This window comes from Gopherus flavomarginatus, chromosome 4 (assembly GCF_025201925.1).
Source record: "Gopherus flavomarginatus isolate rGopFla2 chromosome 4, rGopFla2.mat.asm, whole genome shotgun sequence".
Taxonomy (NCBI): domain Eukaryota; kingdom Metazoa; phylum Chordata; order Testudines; family Testudinidae; genus Gopherus; species Gopherus flavomarginatus.
In genome coordinates, this window is record NC_066620.1 from 54,655,055 (window position 1) to 54,676,980 (window position 21,926).

General features: G+C 41.5%; 1 protein-coding gene and 1 long non-coding RNA gene across 11 annotated transcripts in view; one reads left to right on the forward strand and one right to left on the reverse strand.

Moving 5' to 3' along the window:
• Nucleotides 1–21,926, forward strand: part of DISP1 (dispatched RND transporter family member 1) — a 181,513-nt gene that overhangs the window by 110,772 nt on the left and 48,815 nt on the right. For 8 of the 10 annotated variants that reach the window (XM_050948414.1, XM_050948412.1, XM_050948409.1 and 5 more), the window contains one exon: nucleotides 13,114–13,653. The exons of 1 other annotated variant lie outside the window; for it this stretch is intronic. In XM_050948414.1, the coding sequence (XP_050804371.1) occupies nucleotides 13,145–13,653 (509 nt within the window). In that variant the 5' untranslated portion in view covers nucleotides 13,114–13,144. Of the gene's footprint in view, nucleotides 1–11,311; nucleotides 11,398–13,113; nucleotides 13,654–21,926 lie in introns of those variants that run through there. One more of the 10 variants, XM_050948417.1, reaches the window with a different exon arrangement.
• Nucleotides 8,034–9,584, reverse strand: LOC127048768 (uncharacterized). The gene is made up of 4 exons (XR_007773765.1): nucleotides 9,418–9,584; nucleotides 8,717–8,820; nucleotides 8,348–8,451; nucleotides 8,034–8,184 (listed from the first exon to the last, which is right to left on the reverse strand). It is a non-coding gene; the product is annotated as an uncharacterized LOC127048768 (long non-coding RNA).

Here is a 21,926-nt window from a genome sequence, read left to right on the forward strand (position 1 = left end):
TTCTTTCTATAACTGCTAATTTGTTTTATTTGTGTTTAGGAAGAATGGAAAGTATTTTACATGGAAATGTATTTAAAATCCAACCATTTTTTCTGTAATAAATTTTTGGCTAGAGATTAAACTATTTGATGTTTTAGAAATTATTACAAATGTAGATTTAAGGCTTTGATGTATATTCACTTTATTTGCACTAAAATGTTACGCTGACTGTAACAAGCAGACTCCTTTCTTGTAAAAGGTTACAGCTGTTCAGAAACATTTGAGTGCCTGGAACAGAACAGGGCTAATACAAATATCCATTGTTACTATAGTAGGTAGGTTTGATCTTTTGTTATAGCATTATTGTATGTAGTTTCTCACTTGTTTTTCAGAGTCTAAATTAACTAATGTGAGATTAAATAGCTGTTTTTTAATTTTAATGCAGGGATGAAGTACATTGAAAAGTGTATTGCAAAAAATTATTATTAGGATGTCTAGCTTAAGAAAAATATTGCTGAAGTGTAATGAATGTTCTTTTTAATCTGTTTTTGCACATATAATGGCTTTAGTAAAGTATCTGCTACTACTTATGGATAATGCATTTTATTTTTATTAGCAAGTAAACTGATGTAGTGGTTATAATATCTCTGCTTGATGTGTATTGACATGCATATTTATCACTTTGGTTGCATATTTAATACACATCATTTTTCTCATTTTAAGAGAAAATCATTAGTAATGGAATTTTTAAGGATCTCCAAATATAATTTTATTTTGAAATTTGGATGTGTACTAAAAAATTTCAGCATAAAATTTACCAGTTTATATCATAATTACAAATCAGTGGGCATAGTATAATCAAGAGAGAAACAGAATTTTTTTAGGTACAGAGAGTTTCGTTAGTGCAATACACTCCTGTGTAATGAATCTGTAAAATATACAGGTTTTTAACCTGTTACATAACATATCTTTCAAATTGGCATTGTAGTGGTTTGTTATAGCAGTAATTGTACCATAGCAAGGGGTTTCTTTCTGGTGACGTTCTGCAGGTATATTTATATGGTAACCCCATTATACAATTTACTAAATCCCTTTGAATCTTTTAGTACAAGTAACTCCTTTTACACACCCAAAAAAAGAGTGATTCTGATTTTTGAGTGTACATGGAGTAGGGTTATTTTGGATAAGAGTATTAGTGATTATGAAAACTTAAGTACCCTTTATATGGTAATAGAAAGTCACTAAACTAAGAATAAGATTAAGTGTAAGGACAGTACTTCCATTGCAGGCAATGAGTTTTTACTGCTTTCCATGCTCTTACATTTTGCTGAGCTATTTCTGCTAATACACTGAGATAAATAGATATAAAGAAAACATTTTGTAGTGATCACACTTGTCTCTAGCTATATGCCTTTTTCCAAAACAGTAATTTTTGCAGTGACCTATTATAATTCCTTTTTTTCTTCCCTGTGCATTTAGTTTTTTGTTGAACCACAAATGTGATGGTATTAAAAACAAACTGCAATACACTGGTAAATCCTCTTCAGGTAGTTTTTGTATGAGCAAACAAAAGTATTAAACTATCTTTTACTTACACACACACCTCCACACTCTCTCTTTTTCTCTTCAGAAAAAAGGGCTTGTCAAAGCACCACAGACGGTTCCAATAATAATCTGTTTTTCATAGCTTGTGCTAAACAAGTTAAGTTAACTTCTGGTTAATAAGATATTTATGAAGGTCTTAAAAATATTGTCTTCCCCACCCTTGGTTCTTTTCCACAATCCCCACTCCTTCACCTCCTAGCTGTTGATGGGTTACTTAGTGTGCCAGCTGAATGAAATCAATTCACTAGGTGCCCATTTGCAGCATGATCTACAATCCTGGCTTGGTGACATCTGGAAACTCCCTGTCACAGGAATTGCAATTCCTGACCTAGCCTGCAATGCAGGAAATGAAATCATAGTGTCCCAGGTTTAAGACAGGCCAGCTTGTTAGCATATCAAGCCGTTGAAGGGGATGGAGGAAAAACAGCTTAATATAGATACTGAATGTGGCAAGAGAAGAATTTTTTATTCTGTAAATTTGATGCTTTCTTCTTCTTTTATATGGCTTGGGTAGGTAGCTTTATTATGTTTGTACCCTAACCATTACTTTGTCACAAATATTTAGATTACTGAAAAGCTATTTATCAGCAAAGAAAGGCATGAATATATTCAAAAGTGAGATTATTATGATTATGGTCCACTTAGTTGCTGTACAGTGAAAAAAAATGCAAAAATCCCAGACAAATAGGAAGTATATAAGTTCAGTACCATCAAACATCCAAAATGAAGCTGTAGCATTCATAAATGTTTAACACTGGTATACTCAACATGTTAAAAAGACTGTAATATGTTTGAAAGTGTTTTAAAAATTGCTAAGAATTTCTTATAAACAATTGCTACTGAATAGAAACTGAAAAGATGTCTCTTCTTACACAGATGATAAATTTTAAAGTAGACATAAACTAAGTAAATGAAAAGTGTTCTATATGTGGAGAGGACGGACCTTTGCTTTTTGTTATTTTGTGATAGTTTTCCGTAACTAAATAATGAAAGGTTTTCAAGGACGAACTAGCGGTTTACAACCAAAATAAAAAGCAAGAATCAGGAAATTGAGAGAAACCAACTCCCACATATTGTGAACACAAAAAAATTAAATGCTAGAGAATTTTAGGAATGTCCATCTGAGAGCCAAAAACAGATCAACAATCATAAAGCATTTAAAAGTTTCTTCTGAACAAATACTGCTTTGATAGAGAATTAGGCTGTCCTATGAAAGACAATATCAAAGACTAGGCGCCACTTGTTACTTTTGTGAACTTTGAGGGGGGAGGAGGAAGCAATGGCAAAAATAATTTTGGTGAAGTGAAAGGGGAGAAAGGCCTCTTCAGAATGGTTGTGCATTGAATTAATGGTATAGTAAATGGAGTCTTGGAAGAATTTATCTGAGTTTATAGAACTGAGAACAAGGGTACACACTTATGTACTAACAAATCTGTAGTGTGATGGGACTTGAATCCATTATACTGTTTCTTCTGGAAGGAGACTAATAGATAGCTAAGATTGTTAAATATTGCTCAGTTTAAGAATGTGTCACTTCTTGCAACATTTAGGATTAAATTGTTTCAGACAAACTTTTGGCATGGAGAGAAATTTTCATCACATCAAGTATCATGCTTATTATCAGGACTATCGTTCTCTTAAAAAAACAAAACAAACAAAAAAACAGTTTTAATAGACTGTTTGTCTGGAGGATGTCTGCAGCTCCTGATCTGGAATGTTTTAGATACTTTAAAATGCAGTCTGAGCTGTATCCTACCCTAAATTTAAAAGAAGCGAACTATTATAAACCAGTTTGGGGGTTATATTTTGGTGCAAGACAGAGATTTGAGAGATACATTTTCTTAAATGGTTTAATAAACTAATTAGTTGTTTCCTAACTATCACGTAGATCAGTCTCTGTACCACATGACTGGAGGATAGCTAATGTAATGCCAATTTTTTAAAAAGGCTCCAGAGGCAATCCTGGCAATTACAGGCCAGTAAGCCTAACTTCAGTACCAGGTAAATAGCAGAGTCCCCCAAGAATCTGTCCTGGGACTAGTGCTGTTCAATATATTCATAAATCATCTGGGAAAAGAGGTAAACAGTGAGATAGCAAAGTTTGCAGACGATCCAATATCACTCAAAACAGTTAAGTCCAAAGCTACCTGAGAAGAGTTGTAAAGGGATCTCTCAAAACTGAGTGACGGGGCAACAAAACAGTAGATTCAGTATTAAGTGCAAAGTAATGAATGTTGGAAAACATAATCCCAACTATACATCAATATGATGGGTTCTAAATTAGCTGTTACCACTCAAGAAAGAGATCTTGGAGTCATTGTGGATAGTTCTCTGAAAACATCAGCTTTTTTGACTGCTGCGGCACATTGAGCAAACAGTGTTAGGAACCATTAGGAAAGGGATAGATAAGAAGACGGAAAATATCACAGTGCCACTATATAAATCCATGGTACACCCAAACCTTGAATACCATGTGCAGTTCTAGTTGCCTCATCTCAAAAAAGATGCACTGGAATTGGAACAGGGTACAGAGAAGGGCAATAAAAATGATTAGGAATATGGAACAGTTTCCCGGTGAGGAGAGATTAAAAAGACTGGGATTGTTCATTTTAGAAGAGAGGTGACTAAAGGGGAATCTGATAGAAGTCTATAAAATCATAAGTGGTGTGGAGAAAGTGAATAAGGAAGTTACACCTTCCCATAACAGAAGAACCTGGGGTCACCCAATGAAATTAATAGGCAGTAGGTTTAAAACAAACATAAGGAAGTACTTCTTCACACAGTCAGCTCTTGAAACTTGTTGTCAGGGAACGTTATGAAGGCCAAAAGTATGACTGGGTTCAGTTCAAAAAAGAATTAAATTCACGTAGGATAGGTCCATCAATGGCTATTAGCCAAGATAGGGATGCAACCCCATGCTCTGGATGTCCCTAAAATCCTGACTGCCAGAAGCTGGGACTAGGGGATGGGTCACTTGATACTTGTCCTGTTCTGTTCATTCCCTCTGAAGAATCTGGCCCCAGCCACTGTCAGAAGAAAGGATACTGGGTTAGATGGACCATTGGTCTGGCCCAATATGGCTGTTCTTATGTTCCGAACTTCTTTTAAAGATCCATAAATTATCTGTGCTATATAGCTGCTTCTACCAAATTTCCACTACATCATTCATATTTGAATTTGCACTTCTGTCATTCTCAGCTGCAAGCATTATTAGTCCAGATGGTATTTCTTGAACTAATGTTTTTTTTAAGCCCGATGCATTTTTTTAACAAACATTAAAGCCATGAAAATTCTTTCAGTTTCAGCCAAAGTAACAGGTGAACTTAATCTGAGTTTTAAAAGAACATAGAAGTTAAGGAACACCAAATCCTACGTTTTTAACATCTTTAGGTATTGGGTACTTTCTGAAGGCTTTGCAGCCTAGGTGGCAGAGAGGTCTGCTGGGTAAGCAGAGTTCAGTGTTAACTCTCCAAATAATAGAGGGATCACTCATAAAACTGTTGTTATATAACATTGCCTTTATATGGTGCAGTAGCTTCCAGATATGATGATGCTCCAAACTATTGGCCTTGACTGTATCATTGAAGTACCTTCTTTCAGCGATTTCCATCGTCAAGTATACAATAGTTAAAGGCAATTCCACCTTCCTTTTGGTGGTAATCCAACTGGCATCGTTTCTAGATGGACGTTAACCTTCAAAATGCTGGCCATTCAGCCAGCCAGACCAGTGGGTGCATTTATGTGTGTACTATATTAAATATTCAGATAAGACTAAAGTTACTCTTTAAGAGTAACTAGAGCTGGGTATATGTGACCTGCAGTAGCCATAGCCTCAATATCTGTCTAGAGTTTCCATCCATCACTTCGAAGCTTTCATTTGTAAATCTGAATAAAACTAAATTCTGGTGATATACAGCAGTGAAATGAGTCGTTAACTGTTGAATATTCTGAAAGATTTTACTGAATCTTATTTTTAGTCTTAACCATAATTTTCAATTTTTCATTTTTTAAGCCTGTATGATACCAGAATCTTGAAAAGAATTTGACTCATTGCCTTTTAATATCAATCTGTGTATGCACTAGAGTCTGACACAAAGGAATTGGATACTGTAATGCATTATTCTTACCTTCTACTTGCTGTGTAACTTCCTGTACTTTTAAAAACCCAATGAACTTTGAATAAAGAACAGAATAGTTCAGTGAAATTTTCAGTTAGACTCTGTAGAATGAGCTAATTGAAACAAAATTAAAATTTCTTGTTGGTACTCTTTTGACAAGTGCTTTTTAGTTTATATAAAAGCACAAGATAGCTCATCAAACCTAATGAATAGAAACAAACCAAACTCTTATTTTGCTTTATGACCCTTATACTACATTAACCTCTCTCCAGTTCTGATCCAGCAAAGCACTTAGGCTTGTGAGGTAGTTGGTCCCATTTACCTGAATGAGGCTAATATCCTTCAAGAGAAACAGGTGCTTAACCGCATTGCTGGAAGGCTCCATGAAAACTGACAAAACTAAAGTTTCTGGTACTTTAAAGGAAAGAATGCATCAGCTTCATCTGCAGAATCCTCATCTCTTGAAATAGTTCACAAGTAGTCTGGTCACCAAGAGAGGTGCTTGAACAAATACTGAGCTGCATCAAATCTTATATACGACCTTGTGGAAGATGGCAGTCTGTAATGTGATCTGACCTGAGCCAAATCAAACAGCTTCTAAACAACTCTTTCTGAAGATTGTCTCCGAATTTCCACATGAAGAGATTTCTAACATTCAAGCAGAGGCAGCATCTCTTTTAGAATACAATTTCATCTGGTCTTCACAGAAGATGTTAAACTGATACCCCTTTGCGTGTTTTTAGTGGAGGCTGAAGATTCCCTGGGCATTGCCCAGTAGTAGGAGTAGTGGATAAATGTGATGTCCAAAGCTGGCTTTCCCTTAACAGAGGACCTAATTTCCAAGACCATGTATGGACTACTGTATATACAGTAGTCACTCCATTTACCAATAAGCATTGTGTATATACATTTAACAGTTTCTTCTTAAAACATTTTGAAATATGATTTATTAAAATAGCATAATTTTAGCAAATATTTAAGCACTTCCATGGTGCGTTTTATCTGTATATTTCAAATTGCTTTACAATCAAGTAAACATCATCCCAATTTTTCTACAAATAGGGAAACTAAGTCACAAAGCTCAAATGGCTTGCCCAAGGGTGCACAGTGAATCAATAGAAGAAATTAGCTTAGGCCTCTTGAATTCCAGTTCTGTACTGAATCCATGGGATTTACATGCTTTTACACAATGTGATACTTCCTTAATAATATAGAGCCACCATTAATGCAATATTTCCTATAGAGACCAACTTCCAACCCACTTTGAATGTATTTTCATAGCCATTCATCTGGTATAGTTATTAGTGACATCAAATAAAGACTTATTTCTTCATCTTTTCAGACTTTGTTTAAAATGACCATGATGCTGACAAAAATTCTACATTAACTGGTTATCCAGTATGATTATAGATATAGTGGTACTTAACTGCTACAAAACGTACCACATAAAATCACAGTTCTCCAAGAAGTGTTGTTACATTCGTTGATATATGCTACAAATGTGTTGCACTTTAAAACCAAAAATCAACCACTTTCATCCTGCTGAAGTGTCTAGGCATCTGGTATTCTTGCACACCTTGTTGTATTATTGATAGCACTGGTAAATACTTTAGAACTCCTGTAAGCCAATCAAAGGTACAATTTCCTCAAGCAATGATACAGATGCACTGTAATTTCCTGTTCAGAACTAATTATCAATGTCATCCTGCAGCATATCAATCCTATCCATGAATGAGCAAATATAAGCAGACAGAAATTCCTAAAACGCAGCCAGACAACTCAATAAGAGTTTTCTTTTTCTGGATGTTGAGCTATGTCCCCTGTAGCAGCCTCTTTTTGAAGCTACCATGCAGCTGAGGAGAAAACTAGGCTGTTCAAACACAACAGTGTTTCATATAACTAATGTCTTTTCACACTGAGACAAGCTTTAGCAGCCACTTGAATTTACTCTTCTGTGCTTGGTGAAAAGTTTCTTAAAAGGTTTGACTTGTTCAGAGCAGGGGAGGGAATATTGAGAAAGAATTTGAGGAATTGGACTGTTGAGAAAATACTGTTTAGCAAATGTGTCGGTTGTCATATTCTGACTAGTTACTATTTAGAGTTAACTTCATAAAGAATCGGGCTCTGCATATGATCCATAACAAATAGCATAGGGTGCATTATCAGAGGTTACATTTTCCTTTCGTTTTAGAAGTTGAGGATTGGGAAGGATAACATCTGAGGGTATGTCTACATCTACAATTTTGCAGCGCTGGTTGTTACAGCTGTATTAGTACAGCTGTATAGGGCCAGCACTGCAGAGTGGCCACACTTACAGCAGCCAGTGCTGCAAGTGGTGTTAGATGTGGCCACACTGCAGCGCTGTTGGGCGGCTTCAAGGGGGGTTCGGGGAACGCGAGAGCAAACCGGGGAAGGAGACCAGCTTCCCCGCGGTTTGCTCTCGCGTTCCCCGAACCCCCCTGCAAACCGCAGGGAAGGAGACCTGCTTACACGGGGGTTCGGGGAACGCGAGAGCAAACCGGGGAAGGAGACCAGCTTCCCCGCGGTTTGCTCTCGCGTTCCCCGAACCCCCCTGCAAACCGCAGGGAAGGAGACCTGCTTGCACGGGGGTTCGGGGAACGCGAGAGCAAACCGGGGACGGAGACCTGCTTGCACGGGGGTTCGGGGAACGCGAGAGCAAACCGCAGGGAAGGAGACCTGCTTGCACGGGGGTTCGGGGAACGCGAGAGCAAACCGCAGGGAAGGAGACCTGCTTGCTCGGGGGTTCAGGGAACGCGAGAGCAAACCGCAGGGAAGGAGACCTGCTTGCACGGGGGTTCGGGGAACGCGAGAGCAAACCGGGGAAGGAGACCAGCTTCCCCGCGGTTTGCTCTCGCGTTCCCCGAACCCCCCTGCAAACCGCAGGGAAGGAGACCTGCTTGCACGGGGGTTCGGGGAACGCGAGAGCAAACCGGGGAAGGAGACCTGCTTGCACGGGGGTTCGGGGAACGCGAGAGCAAACCGGGGAAGGAGACCTGCTTGCACGGGGGTTCGGGGAACGCGAGAGCAAACCGCAGGGAAGGAGACCTGCTTGCACGGGGGTTCGGGGAACGCGAGAGCAAACCGCAGGGAAGGAGACCTGCTTGCTCGGGGGTTCAGGGAACGCGAGAGCAAACCGCAGGGAAGGAGACCTGCTTGCACGGGGGTTCGGGGAACGCGAGAGCAAACCGGGGAAGGAGACCAGCTTCCCCGCGGTTTGCTCTTGCGTTCCCCGAACCCCCCTGCAAACCGCAGGGAAGGAGACCTGCTTGCTCGGGGGTTCGAGGAACGCGGGAGCAAACCGGGGAAGGAGACCAGCTTCCCCGCGGTTTGCTCTTGCGTTCCCTGAACCCCCCTGCAAACCGCAGGGAAGGAGACCTGCTTACACGGGGGTTCGGGGAACGCGAGAGCAAACCGGGGAAGGAGACCAGCTTCCCCGCGGTTTGCTCTCGCGTTCCCCGAACCCCCCTGCAAACCGCAGGGAAGGAGACCTGCTTGCACGGGGGTTCGGGGAACGCGAGAGCAAACCGGGGAAGGAGACCTGCTTGCACGGGGGTTCGGGGAACGCGAGAGCAAACCGCAGGGAAGGAGACCTGCTTGAACGGGGGTTCGGGGAACGCGAGAGCAAACCGCAGGGAAGGAGACCTGCTTGCTCGGGGGTTCAGGGAACGCGAGAGCAAACCGCAGGGAAGGAGACCTGCTTGCACGGGGGTTCGGGGAACGCGAGAGCAAACCGGGGAAGGAGACCAGCTTCCCCGCGGTTTGCTCTTGCGTTCCCCGAACCCCCCTGCAAACCGCAGGGAAGGAGACCTGCTTGCTCGGGGGTTCGAGGAACGCGAGAGCAAACCGGGGAAGGAGACCAGCTTCCCCGCGGTTTGCTCTTGCGTTCCCTGAACCCCCCTGCAAACCGCAGGGAAGGAGACCTGCTTGCTCGGGGGTTCGGGGAACGCGAGAGCAAACCGGGGAAGGAGACCTGCTTGATTACCAGAGAGGCTTCCTTAGGTATGCTGGGATACCTGCTTATTCCACGGAGGTCAAGAAAAGCGCTGGTAAGTGTCTACACTTGATTACCAGCGCTGGATCACCAGCGCTGGATCCTCTACACCCGAGACAAAACGGGAGTACGGCCAGCGCTGCAAACAGGGAGTTGCAGCGCTGGTGATGCCCTGCAGATGTGTACACCTCCTAAGTTGCAGCGCTGTAACCCCCTCACCAGCGCTGCAACTTTGTGATGTAGACAAGCCCTGAGACGCAGGACCAGGTTTGCCATGGGGAGCATTCCCCTGGGCAAAAGCACTTTCTGCTTGATATTAGTTGTTCAACCAATTGAATAGCTCAGCTGGCTGAACATTCTTAGCCCTCTAAATGCTCAGTGGCAGTATAGGAGAAGAAAACGAGTTAAACTTTCTTGCTTATCTTTCATTCTTTATCTGTGTGCTTGTGTCTTCCTGCAACGTCTAAGGCTATGTCTACACTAGAGACCTTAGAGCAGCACAGCTGTACCATGCAGCTGCACCTCTCACGTAGTCACTCTGTGCCAATGGGAAACAGCTCTCCCATCAACATGGGCGGCAGGTATCATAGGCTTGGGGAGGCTGTGCCTCCCCAAACAGCTGGCATGACCCTGCCAATGCTCTACCCCCAAACGCCCTCCTGCAGTTCCCAGTGCTCTTCCATGGCCCAGGCTGGCTGGGGCTGGGGTGGGTTGGTCTGCCTGCTGCTGGGACTCAGAGTGGCTTGGACAGCACCACCAGCCCCTGGGGGTCCTGTGGCCACGCCATCCAGGGCTGGGACTAGGGGTCACAGTGGGGTGCTCTGGGCTCCTGTGAGGGAGGAAGATAGAAGAGGAAGGAGAGGGACCTGGCCTCAGGCAGAAGGAGAGGGGCTGGGGACTAGCCTCCCCCAACGGCCAGTTCATCGGCCTCCCATGCTTGTCAACAGAATTATACCATCTCCAACAAGCAGTGGTAGCTGTGTCAGTGGGAGACACTCTCCCACTGACATGGTGCTGTTCACTCTATCACTTATGCTGGTGAAACTTGCGTCACTCGGGGAGATGTTTTTTTCACAACCCAAGTGACATAAATTTTGTTGACATAGTGGTAGTGTAGACATGGCCTCAGACCAGTAAGTTACCACTCGCACTTAACACCTGTCAGACTATTAATCCTAAATTTTAATGTTGTATTTAATCAATTAAGATGGGTAAAGTGGTTTTAATGACCTGATTTATCTTATTTTTAAAAGTATGAGGGAATTATTTTTAACAGTATCTTATTCTCACCCTTCTTCCCCCCTGCCCCCAAAATAATCTACAAAGGTACTTGTGAAACAAATTCCTATCCTGACTAGGTGTGGTATTTGAAGACCTTTTTGTTTTATTTTTTAAAATTATCCAAATCTTCTCATGCCTTCTTTCAAATCGTAAAACAAAATTATAGTTAAAAAGAGAGGCAGATTAGCTGTTGCTGGCACCTTAAATTCTCATTGGCTTTCAGCCACTCTCTCTCAATCGCTGCTCCAATGTACGTAACTGTGACCTATTTACAGTGTGTACACAGAACAAAATCATCTGTAAGAAAAACTTTGTCTTTAATACCTTTCTTCACTGTTTAAGCTAATGCTTCCACCACAGTGCACATCCTAATTGTCTTCAGGATTGCTGCTAGTAAGAAGGGTGAGTTCCTCAACTGGCTCAGTGGAAAATAACTTGAGCCTGGGATTTTGTCATACTTTAATTTTTTTTAAATTTAAGTTTTGGAAAGCATGTTGGTTGTGCTAGATATTCCTAGTCTAACCGTATGGTTTGTGCTGCTATTATGCATTATCTCAAACATCTACAGAGACTTCTAGATGGCAAACTAAAGTGTTTTGATTTCTTAAAATAGCCTTTAAAAAGAATCTCTTCAAAATATTTATAAGCTTGGTTTTCAATGGCTAGTGGTTGATGTGAGGGGAGGGCAGAAACTGTAACCACCACGTTGACTACTGCTAAATGCTGGCTGCTGTGCAGCCCTGTCTCTCTCACTAACTGTTAAAAAGGTGTCGGCAAACTGCAGTGGACGGTTTTGATGGTTACTTTTAGTTTACATTGAAGTCTGTTTTTATAAATAGTACTTTTTCAGTTAGTCTTTATACTGACCGAAGTGAACTTTTTCCAGCCAGCTCTAGGGTGCACTACTGCTTCTCAACCACAAGCTAGCTGGCTGTAAACCAGAGACAGCCAACAGAGTGTGTTCATTTTAATTATGTATTTTGGTCTGGTATCACTTTTAACTTCAGGTTTTAGTTGAACAAGTAAAAGGCCTTTGAAACGGAGACACAGCTGCCTATGGCTCATTCCATTCCTGCTGATGTCCTTTTTTTTTTTTTTAGAGAGAGCTCATCCTGCTCTCTGCCTCTTTTCTGTGTGCAATGTAGCTCCCTGAATGGGAGGCAGGATTTGGGGAGCCCAGTTCTTGAAGGGCTATCTTTGCACTCATCAGCAGGGATATTTGAAGGCATGTTGGGGCTGGCAGTAAGAAGACTGCACAGATCCACAGAACGTGGCCTTCCATGAAGCCAGCTGTAGAGCCCGCGACATCCCTAAGAGCCCACTTGCAAAAAGTATTCAATCGTCACCTTTTGCTTTAGAGAACTTTAACCTAGTGGCTCCCAGCTAAGAGGCTGATGATTTGAGCTGTTTCCTGCTGAATTGCCTGAGGCTTTGTGCCTGTGGCTTCTACATACCACTTTGAAGACCGTTGTTTTCTTATTTAGTCAAGAGTGGAAGTTGGATAAAATCAACTTTAGAACTCAACTATCCTATTGACTAAGCTCCCAAAAGGTGATTATGTCACACTTTAGCTTTTTAAAATCTGATGCATTTTTAATCATTACTGTTAAAAAAAACCACCCATCTCTTATGTGATATTTATTGCAAACTTATTATCAGGCTTTAACTTTTGGTCTCATTTATTCTGTTATCCAACTTAATCATTTCCACTGATGTAATAATCAGTTTTTTTAAAATATAAGATCTCCTTTTCGGAGAGGTTGTCCTTAATTCTGGAGAGATGCTTATTTTTCCACTGAAGAAATGTACAGCAATGATGTACTCTACATGGAGAAACAAAAGCATGTACTGAAGTACTTTGCTAAATCCGGGCTTTAAGCCTCAACAATACAGTTAGATCTACTGGCAGGCCCTTATGCCTGCAGAAAGTCCATGCTGTTTAATGTAGGTAAGGGTCCACCTACCTTGGATCTAGTTGTATGAATTGGGGGGTATATGGAGATCTAGTTTTAGGACTAGGGTCTTACTGTTTTCGATGTAAACTGTTTGTTTCAAATTTTTGAACACTGGAAAAAAATTATGCCGCCTGCTAAATTTGATTTATTTAATTTTCTCTAGAAATACTGCAGATCCATCTAGCAATCGGAGTATGGCTATGAACAATGGCAATAGTGATTTTGTGGTCCTGAGTAATGGCAGCATCCTCTCCAGTGCTACCAGTCCCAGCATCCTTTCAGCTACTGATGGAGGCATTGCAGCCCAACATCTCCCCTCTAAGGAAGCACCAAGAGCAAAAGTGAGTCCAAATGGATGCCTGCAACTTAATGGTACAATCAAACCATCCTTTCTGCCTTTAGACAACCAAAGAACTCAACAGATGTTGACACACTGCTGCCACCCTTGCCCATACCATCATCCTATAAGTAGCCATAATAAGCAGCAAGAATGTCATTCACTGGCTGGGAGCACAGCACCATCTCCTATGACTTCCTGCTGCCTGCAGCCACATACTGAATATTCAACATCTATCTGCCAAAAACATACGCCTATGTATCAGGCCACCTGCTGCCTTCAACACTCCCCATCATTCTGCCTTCATCATCAATGGCCTGACCATTTTCAACATCAGTCTGTTCAACAACATGTAGCCAGTGTAAGGTGAGTGGAATGAATTTTCAATGGTGTTCAATACGCAACTAATTCTCCATATATTCCATTTTACTTTTTACAAATATAAGAAAAGGTCAAAAAGAAGATTGAGTTAAACCTTTTATACATACTGTTTTGCAGACAATAAAATCTGAGGCACACCCCACTTAAATGCATGCAAACTGTGTGGATGATATACTTTATCTTAATAATTTCACTATTTGAATTTGAGGGTTTAGTGTTCAGGGGGAACTAATTCATGTCAAGAACGTTTATGTAGTGTAGGAAAGACATACCCTCCTTGGAGTTGGTTGGGTCATCTGGAAGTCATGCAGTTCTTTCTGTTAATCAGTTATCACCTACAGCTTTCAGGTGATATCACCTACAGCTACTTCTCATTGCTAGTCAGCTCTTGGGCTTCTAGGAGAGCAAATAGTGATCATTTTAGCTGAATTGTTAGAATTATGCAACCAGTTGAGAAGATCACAGATAGCAAATGGGCTGCAATCTTTCATTCAGTATTTCTGTTGTTATCTGATCTTTTGGATCTGAAAGTGAGACTCATTCATCTATCAGACGCTTAGGGCTTGTCTACACTACCAAGTTGTGCAGACAAAACTTATGTCAACACCCAAAAGTCGACAAAACAAAAATTGCCAAAGGGTGTTCACACTTGCTCCCTCTGTCGACAGATCATGTCCACATTGAGGACACCATCATCGACAGGATGAGCAATGCACTGTGGGTATGTATCTTATAGTGGGAAGGAAGAGCTGATCTCTGTGTATCTTGGGATTCTCGCTGAGTTCTCCCACAGCCCCCATAGCTGCGGAGAGCAGCATCAAGAGTAGCTCCATGAGCTCTCCGTGTTGAGGAATGGCAAAGCAGTCTAGCCCCCTCCCCCTGCAGCAGCAGTCTGCCTGCTGCTGTGTTCCTAGTGCAGGGTAGAACAGGAGCATTCCAGTGATTTGCTCTTTGTTCCCCAAACGGAGCAGCACACAGATATTTTCCCGGAGCTTTGAAGGCGGGGATGAGGGGCGCATGCCTGCAGGGCAGCAGAGATCAAAACACTGAGCAGAGCAATCAGAGCAGCCATTGTGGGATACTGGTGGAAGCCAGTTCTGTCGACAAAACAATCAGCAGTGTCTACACTGACTCTTTGTGGACAAAAAAGGGAAGGGAAAAGACAAACATTTCTCATAGGTGTGGAAGTTTTTTGTCGCCAAAACTGGGTGTTTTTTGCAACAAAAGTCCCATTGTGATGTGTACACTCTTACTGTTTTGTCGCCAAAAGGCAGTTTTTTGGCAACAAAACTTGCCAGTATAGACAAGCCCTAAGCCTCCCAATTCAATCAATTCGAGGTTTGTTACACTTTATCTAGATAAGCAGCAAAGAGTCCTGTGGCACCTTGTAGACTAACAGACGTTTTGGAGTATGAGATTTCGTAGATGAATACCTACTTCGTCGGATGCATGTCACATATTCACCCACCAAAGCTCATGCTCCAAAACATCTGTTAGTCTATAAGGTAGCACAGGACTCTTTGCTGCTTTTACAGATCCAGACTAACACAGCTCCCCTCTGATACTTTTATCTAGATAGTGGTTATTAAAATTACAGCAGTCTCTTCAGGACTCTTTTTCTTCAAAGCACAGCTCCTGCTGCTGTCAGTTACAACTGTCAGTAATCAGCAGTTTTGTGAATCAGGCTCCGCCTCTCAAATTGAGCACCCTGAAAATGAGGAAAAGCCAAACTTTTCACAGGTGAAGTTACTAGCAAATCATCACAGAGGAACTTTGTAGAGTGAAGGATAGAAGCCTGTTTTTATAGTAGAATCACACATTATGGAACAAATTGTATTCGTTCCTTCATAGCTATAGAGCGCCACAGACACAGATGAAGGATTGCTGCGTTGGGTGAAGACTACAGGATTTAGGGAACCCAGTTTAGCACTTTAATTTCCTGAATCTCACTGTACATCAGTGGTTCCCAACCTTGATTAAAAACTGTTTTCTTGGGGTAGTGAAAAACTATCCAGCCTACCTGGATGTGAAGAAAACTTTGTGAATATAAATAGCTCCAGCAATGAAATTTATTACATTTATTATAGGCAGACCTGGCAAAGACTCCAATAGTTAAAGTTACCTAAAAGTTTCCATTATAAGACCCTATTTTCAGTTTTTTTAATAACATTGTCAGACTACTCAGCTTGAAATTTTCAATGTTTGGTGTCTGCCTCAGCTGAATTTTTTTGTTTGTTTTTGTTTTGAAACGTTTCAACAAAAATAGTTCGGCCATTTCTGCCAGTGAGGTTTGGGGGAAAAAAAATGTTTCACCAACATTAAATTCTTACAACTATTTGACAAGCATCTCCATGCTTTAGAGCTGGCACTTGCAATTTACCAGATGGGTTCACCCTAGGGTCAGAGAGGTGGCTTTTCTTGTCCCTGTGAAAAGCCATTCAGTTTGGCTCAGCTCTAATCCTCGGGGGCGGGGGACGGGGAAATTACCATGTGTCTCTGCTCAGTAGAGGCTTGTTAGACTCTGGCAGCTAGATTTTTAGAGGATTCCATCTGGATTGTGAGTGATCTTGTTGCATGGCTATAAAGGATTTTCCTTGCAATTGCTCTTTCCGGTTGCTGGGGTCCACTGTCACTGGGCAACAAAACTGACAGCGAGGAGACCATCTTTCTTGTGCTCTCAGTGCTAGCCCTTGTTGGAGCCCAGATGTAGAAGTCTGGAGGAAGTTTCTGGTGGAGTAGAAGGGGTGTGGAGACCAGGGCAGAACATTCCCTCTCTAGAAGAGAACCCAGGATTTCTGAGTCTCAATAGTACTCTACTGTCTAGCAAACAGTTATGCGCTGGCAGAGTGTATGGGTAGTCCCTGCCTCTGCCCCCCCGATGGCTGATCAATATAAAAGAATAACAGCCCATTGATACTCCTAATTAGTAAAGCTGTTCAAAATGTTTGTCAAAATAAATGTAATTAGTTTTTCAATCAAAATAAACATTTTGGTGGAAAATTTATGTTTAATCTAAATGAAAAACCAGGAACCAAAATTTTGGCAGTAAAAATATTCATTTTTAGTGAAAATGTTTTGGGGTTTTGAACATAAACTTTTTAAAATAAAAAATTATTTTCAAAACCCAAGTTGCTATGGTTTTTCATCAATTTTGTGATAAATTTCCAAGAGGAAAAAAAACATGTTTTTTTCAAATTTTCATGCGTAACATAACGAGATTTTCACCTGCTTTACCACTTAATTCTGTTAGCTCAACTGGTAGAAGTCAGTGGGCCCAAATTTGATAATGACCCAAGTGACAGCCAGTATAATTCCACCTAATGAATTTGTTTTCAGGTTTTTTTTGTTTTTTTTTAAGCTTACAAAATCACATACAAAAAACCTACATTATTTTAATGTTAAGGTTCAAATTCAACCAAAATTAAGGTAGCTTATTCAACCTTGATTTGTGCTCTTTATGTGTTTGTATGATGCAGTCTTAGTGCACAGGATGGATACTGTTCAGGGAATGAATCAGGTTTGTGTAGTGAAGGAGGCTGTTGTCTGTAGAATAACAAGGGAGGGATCTGCAGGAAGAGAAAAGATGATCTTGTTGATCAGGCAGTTGAATGCTGCTGAAGACAACTTACTGTCTGAAATGGGCGTCATGAGTTTCCATATATATTGTGATGCATTGATTTTCAAGTCAAATTTGCTCAATTTAAAAATAAAAAGATGTTTTTTCTAATGGCTACTGTCATGGTATAATTCCCCACTCTGAACCTTAGCGTCCAAAAGATGGGGTACCTGCATGAATTCCTCTAAGCTCAATTACCAGCTTAGTACTTGTAGCGCTGCCACCAACCAGGAATTCCAGTGCCTGGTACACTCTGGTCCCCCAAAAACCTTGCCCGGGGACCCCCAAGACCCAGACCTTCTGGATCTTAACACAAGGAAAGTAAACCCTTTCCCTCACCGCTGCCTCTCCCAGGCTTCCCCTCCCTGGGTTACCCTGGAAGATCACTGTGATTCAAACTCCTTGAATCTTAAACAGAGAGGAAAATCCACCTTCCCACCTCCTTCTCTCTCCCCCTCCCAGACTCTCCCTGAGAGAGAGAAAGTAATCCTAACACAGAGAGAAATTAACCTTTCTCTCCCCCTTCCCTCCTTTCTCCCCACCAATTCCCCGGTGGATCCAGACCCAGTTCCCTGGGGTCTCACCAGAATAAAAAAAACAATCAGGTTCTTAAACAAGAAAAGCTTTTAATTAAAGAAAGAAAAACAGTAAAAATTATCTTTGTAAATTTAAGATGGAGTATATCACAGGGTCTTTCAGCTATAGACACTGGGAACACCCTCCCAGCCTAAGTATTCAAGTACAAATTAAAATCCTTTCAGCAAAATACAAATTTGAACTCCTTCCAGCCAAATACACATCTGAACTCCTCCCAGCCAAATACACATTTGCAAATAAAGAAAACAAACATAAGCCTAACTTGCCTTATCACCCAGTACTTACTATTTTGAATCTATAAGTACCTGTATCAGGGAGATTGGAGAGAAACCTGGTTGCACGTCTGGTCACTCTCAGAACCCAGAGAGAACAACCATTAAATTCTAACAGCACACACACAAACTTCCCTCCCTCAAGATTTGAAAGTATCCTGTCCCCTGATTGGTCCTATGGTCAGGTGACAGCTAGGCTCACTGAACTTGTTAACCCTTTACAGGCAAAAGAGACATGAAGTACTCCTGTTCTATTAACCCTTAACTATCTGTTTATGACAGCTACATCAGGGATCTTGAGGCAGGCTGCATTTTTTCCTCACTGCACCTCATCACCAGTAATAAAAGTTATCTGGGGTAAATTGCTACACCTGTGTAATCCCTGTGTCAGGAATAGGGTTGCGTTGCTGCAAATAAGGACAGAATTTGACCCTGCAATTAGAACTTTATGTAGGCTCTGCTACTATTAACTATCAGTGTTGGGGTTCTCTATCCATCATTATACGAAAATGTTTGGGACATTCTTCCCCCCACGTATCATTCCTTTTATAGTGAGCATGTTTTCTCAGGAGAGATTTCGCAGCACTGCTAATAGGTGGTCAGACTCTGAATTTGTCTCGCTTCTTCCGACAGCTCATTCCCCTACCCAGATGTCTTTGATAATCTTCACCTCATTTAGGTTTAATGAGGTGACCGGGAATCTGAGGCTGGGTGCCATGCTGAGAACTGAGGGGAGATACCTTATATGTGAGGAGAGTATGCTCTCATCATAATTGGAAGTGCAACGTCCCCCCCACCCCTTTCTGATCAGGGTCATTTTGGTCGAGCTAGCTGCTGTACATTTAGGTCAGACTCAGGGCTTGACAACTTTTGGCACCCGGCCCATCAGGGAAAGCCCTTGGTGGGCCCGGCCGGTTTGTTTACCTGCAACGTCCGCAGGTTCGGCCAGTTGCAGCTCCACTGGCTGCGGTTTGCAGTTTCAGACCAGTGGGGGCTGCGGAAAGGGCGGCCAGCACATCCCTCAGCCCACGCCGCTTCCTGCAGCCCCCATTGGCCTGGAGCGGGGAACCGCGGCCGGTGGAAGCTGCGATCGGCCGAACCTGCGGACACTGCAGCAAACAAACTGGCCTGACCCACCAGGGGCTTACCCTGACGGACCGAGTGCCAAAGGTTGCTGATCCCTGATCTAGTTGTTGATCTCTTGTATATATTGTGGCGTGGTGGGGATAGTTGCAGTCACAGAAAAAATTGAGCGTCCTCAATTATGCTTTTGGCAAGAGAACTGGTGTTTCACTACCTCCACTACAAATGGTCTCATAGCTATTAAAAGAGTGGGGATTGATCCCTGTGACCTTGCTTGTAAAGGCACTTGAAGGGGAGGACAGTTCTTCAGTTTACTGTTTGTGGGCTTTGCAGTGTTTAAAAAAGTATAAAACAGTAAAACCATATTTTTGTTGCTAAATAGATCAGAGCACTGAATACACAAAAGGAATGGATCTGTTGAGTTAGTGCCATTTTTACTCAAACATAACCATACTTGAACAGGAAACTAATCAGTCTAATTTTTGAGGTTTAAAGAGATGTTTCTTCATACATACACTAATTTGGAAATCATTTGTGTGTATTGACAAAAGTATTTTTAAATGTAAGTTTTCCTAAGTTTAGTTAAATTTAGTGTATAATCAAGCTAGCTCTCATTGCTATCCTTCAATTGTATAAATATGTATTCAGGTATTGGTTACAAATGTGGAGTTGGAGAAGAAGGTACATTATATGGAAAGAAACTGCACAAATCTTTTCACTAAAATGTAAAGCTTATAGGAAGGTAACCAATTATTCAGCATGGCTGGTTTTGTCAAGTTTTTCAAGCCTAAAGCATAATATTTGTCAGTGACCTAATCTTAAAAGAATTAAGGGCTGGTATATCCCTGTGGATTAAAGAGTATAAAGAAGAGAGACTGAAGTAATGCACATTTGTGCTTGTCTTTTAAACTGAGCTGGATTGCAGGGTTTATAATGTGTTCAACTTGAAATTTTGTAGTTTGACTACATTTGCAATAAAATTTCTACATCTAACAAGAACTGTTCAGATGAATACCATCAAATTAATATATTTTTGAATATCTTTTAAAATCTCATTTTACTCAGTTTTTATAACCTTTTACAGCTTTAAAACTTAAATCTCTTTCATTCACTAAATATTTGTGGTTACGTGGGAAGAACTAGTTACCTGTGTATGAAAGGTTGCTCAGGGGGAACCTGAGCTGTTGCTATTTTATTTTACAATGGGGATGGGGGAAACGTTGAACATGTTAGGAGTGGGCTGAATTTTGTGATGGTGGGTATAGTACATAGAAGAATTATTTGCAAAGCCCATGCATATAGAAGTAGATAAAATAGATCAAATGTTGGGCCTAATAACACTGGCAATGTCCTTTTAACAAATCAAACCTCTGAGATTTGAAAATCTTGGGTAAAAGATGGCACATGTCCTGAATTAACTTAACACTTGGGACATGGTTAAGAAAACATTTGAATTAATTCTCTTGCCATGAGCAAAATATCTCATTGTAAAATGGTTTATTATCTCTGAAATCCCAGCTGCCTGCCCAAACTATAGAATTAAATTACCCAGACATTAAATTTTGCTTTCAAACCAATGTTTTCTGAATTTTATTTTTCATAGGGAGGGTTGTGGTTTACTTTTAGTCAGTTTTTGGAGGACTTTCTACCTCCTCCCCCTTTTCAAATGCTCCCACATCCCAGTGACCCTCACTGAGGCCGAGAGAGGCGGAGCTTGGGCACATCAGCAATTCTCAAACTGTAGTGTTTGGAACGCTGGCAAGTCACATTGATCTTATTCTTGCTGTACCTTTGTTTTCAGCTACTTCTATAGCCAACCAGGGTACTCACCACAAAGAAGCAGATGGAGATAAGGGGGGAGGAATCAGGAAAACCGTTATTAGAGTCTCCTGTCCTCCAAAAGGAGGAGGAGAGGTAGTATGACCCATCTTCACAACCAGAAGTACTGGTGGGACTGGAGCTGCCAGGGAAGATGGACACTATGCAGCCCAGCATATAGGGGGAGAGAGAAAGAACAAAAGTCAATGTGATGAATTTTTCAAATGGAACAAAACACTGCATTAAAGAAAATTAAAAGTACAATACTAATTCATGGTGTTTCACATATACAAAATACTATACAAACAATTGAGCCTTACAACTCTCTGCAAAGAATAGAAGGTGGTATCCCCATTTTACAGATTGGTAAACTGACACAAGTAGGTGGTGGTTTCTCTAAGGCAGTGGTGGGCAACCTGAGGCCCGTCAGGGTAATCCGCTGGCCAGCTGCGAGACCGTGTTTACATTGACTGTCTGCGGGCATGACCCCCCGCAGCTCCCAGTGGCTGAGGTTCACTGTTCCTGGCAAATGGGAGCTGCGGAAAGCAGCGGCCAGCATGTCCCTACAGCCTGTGCCACTTCCCACAGCGCCCATTGGCCGAGAATGGCAAACTGTGGCCACTGGAAGCTGCGGGCGGCCATGCCTTTGGATAGTCAATGTAAAACACTGTCTCGCGACCCACCAGCAGATTACCCTAATGGGCCGCAGGTTGCCCACCACTGCTCTAAGGTCACACTACAGTGTTGTCAACCTGAAGCATTCCAAAATGAGTCAAACCACACAAAAAATCTTTATATTAACTTAAAATTGATACTTCTAAAAATAACAAATTTGCCTTTTTTTTCCTTGTTTTTTTAGGCTTTAGCTTTAC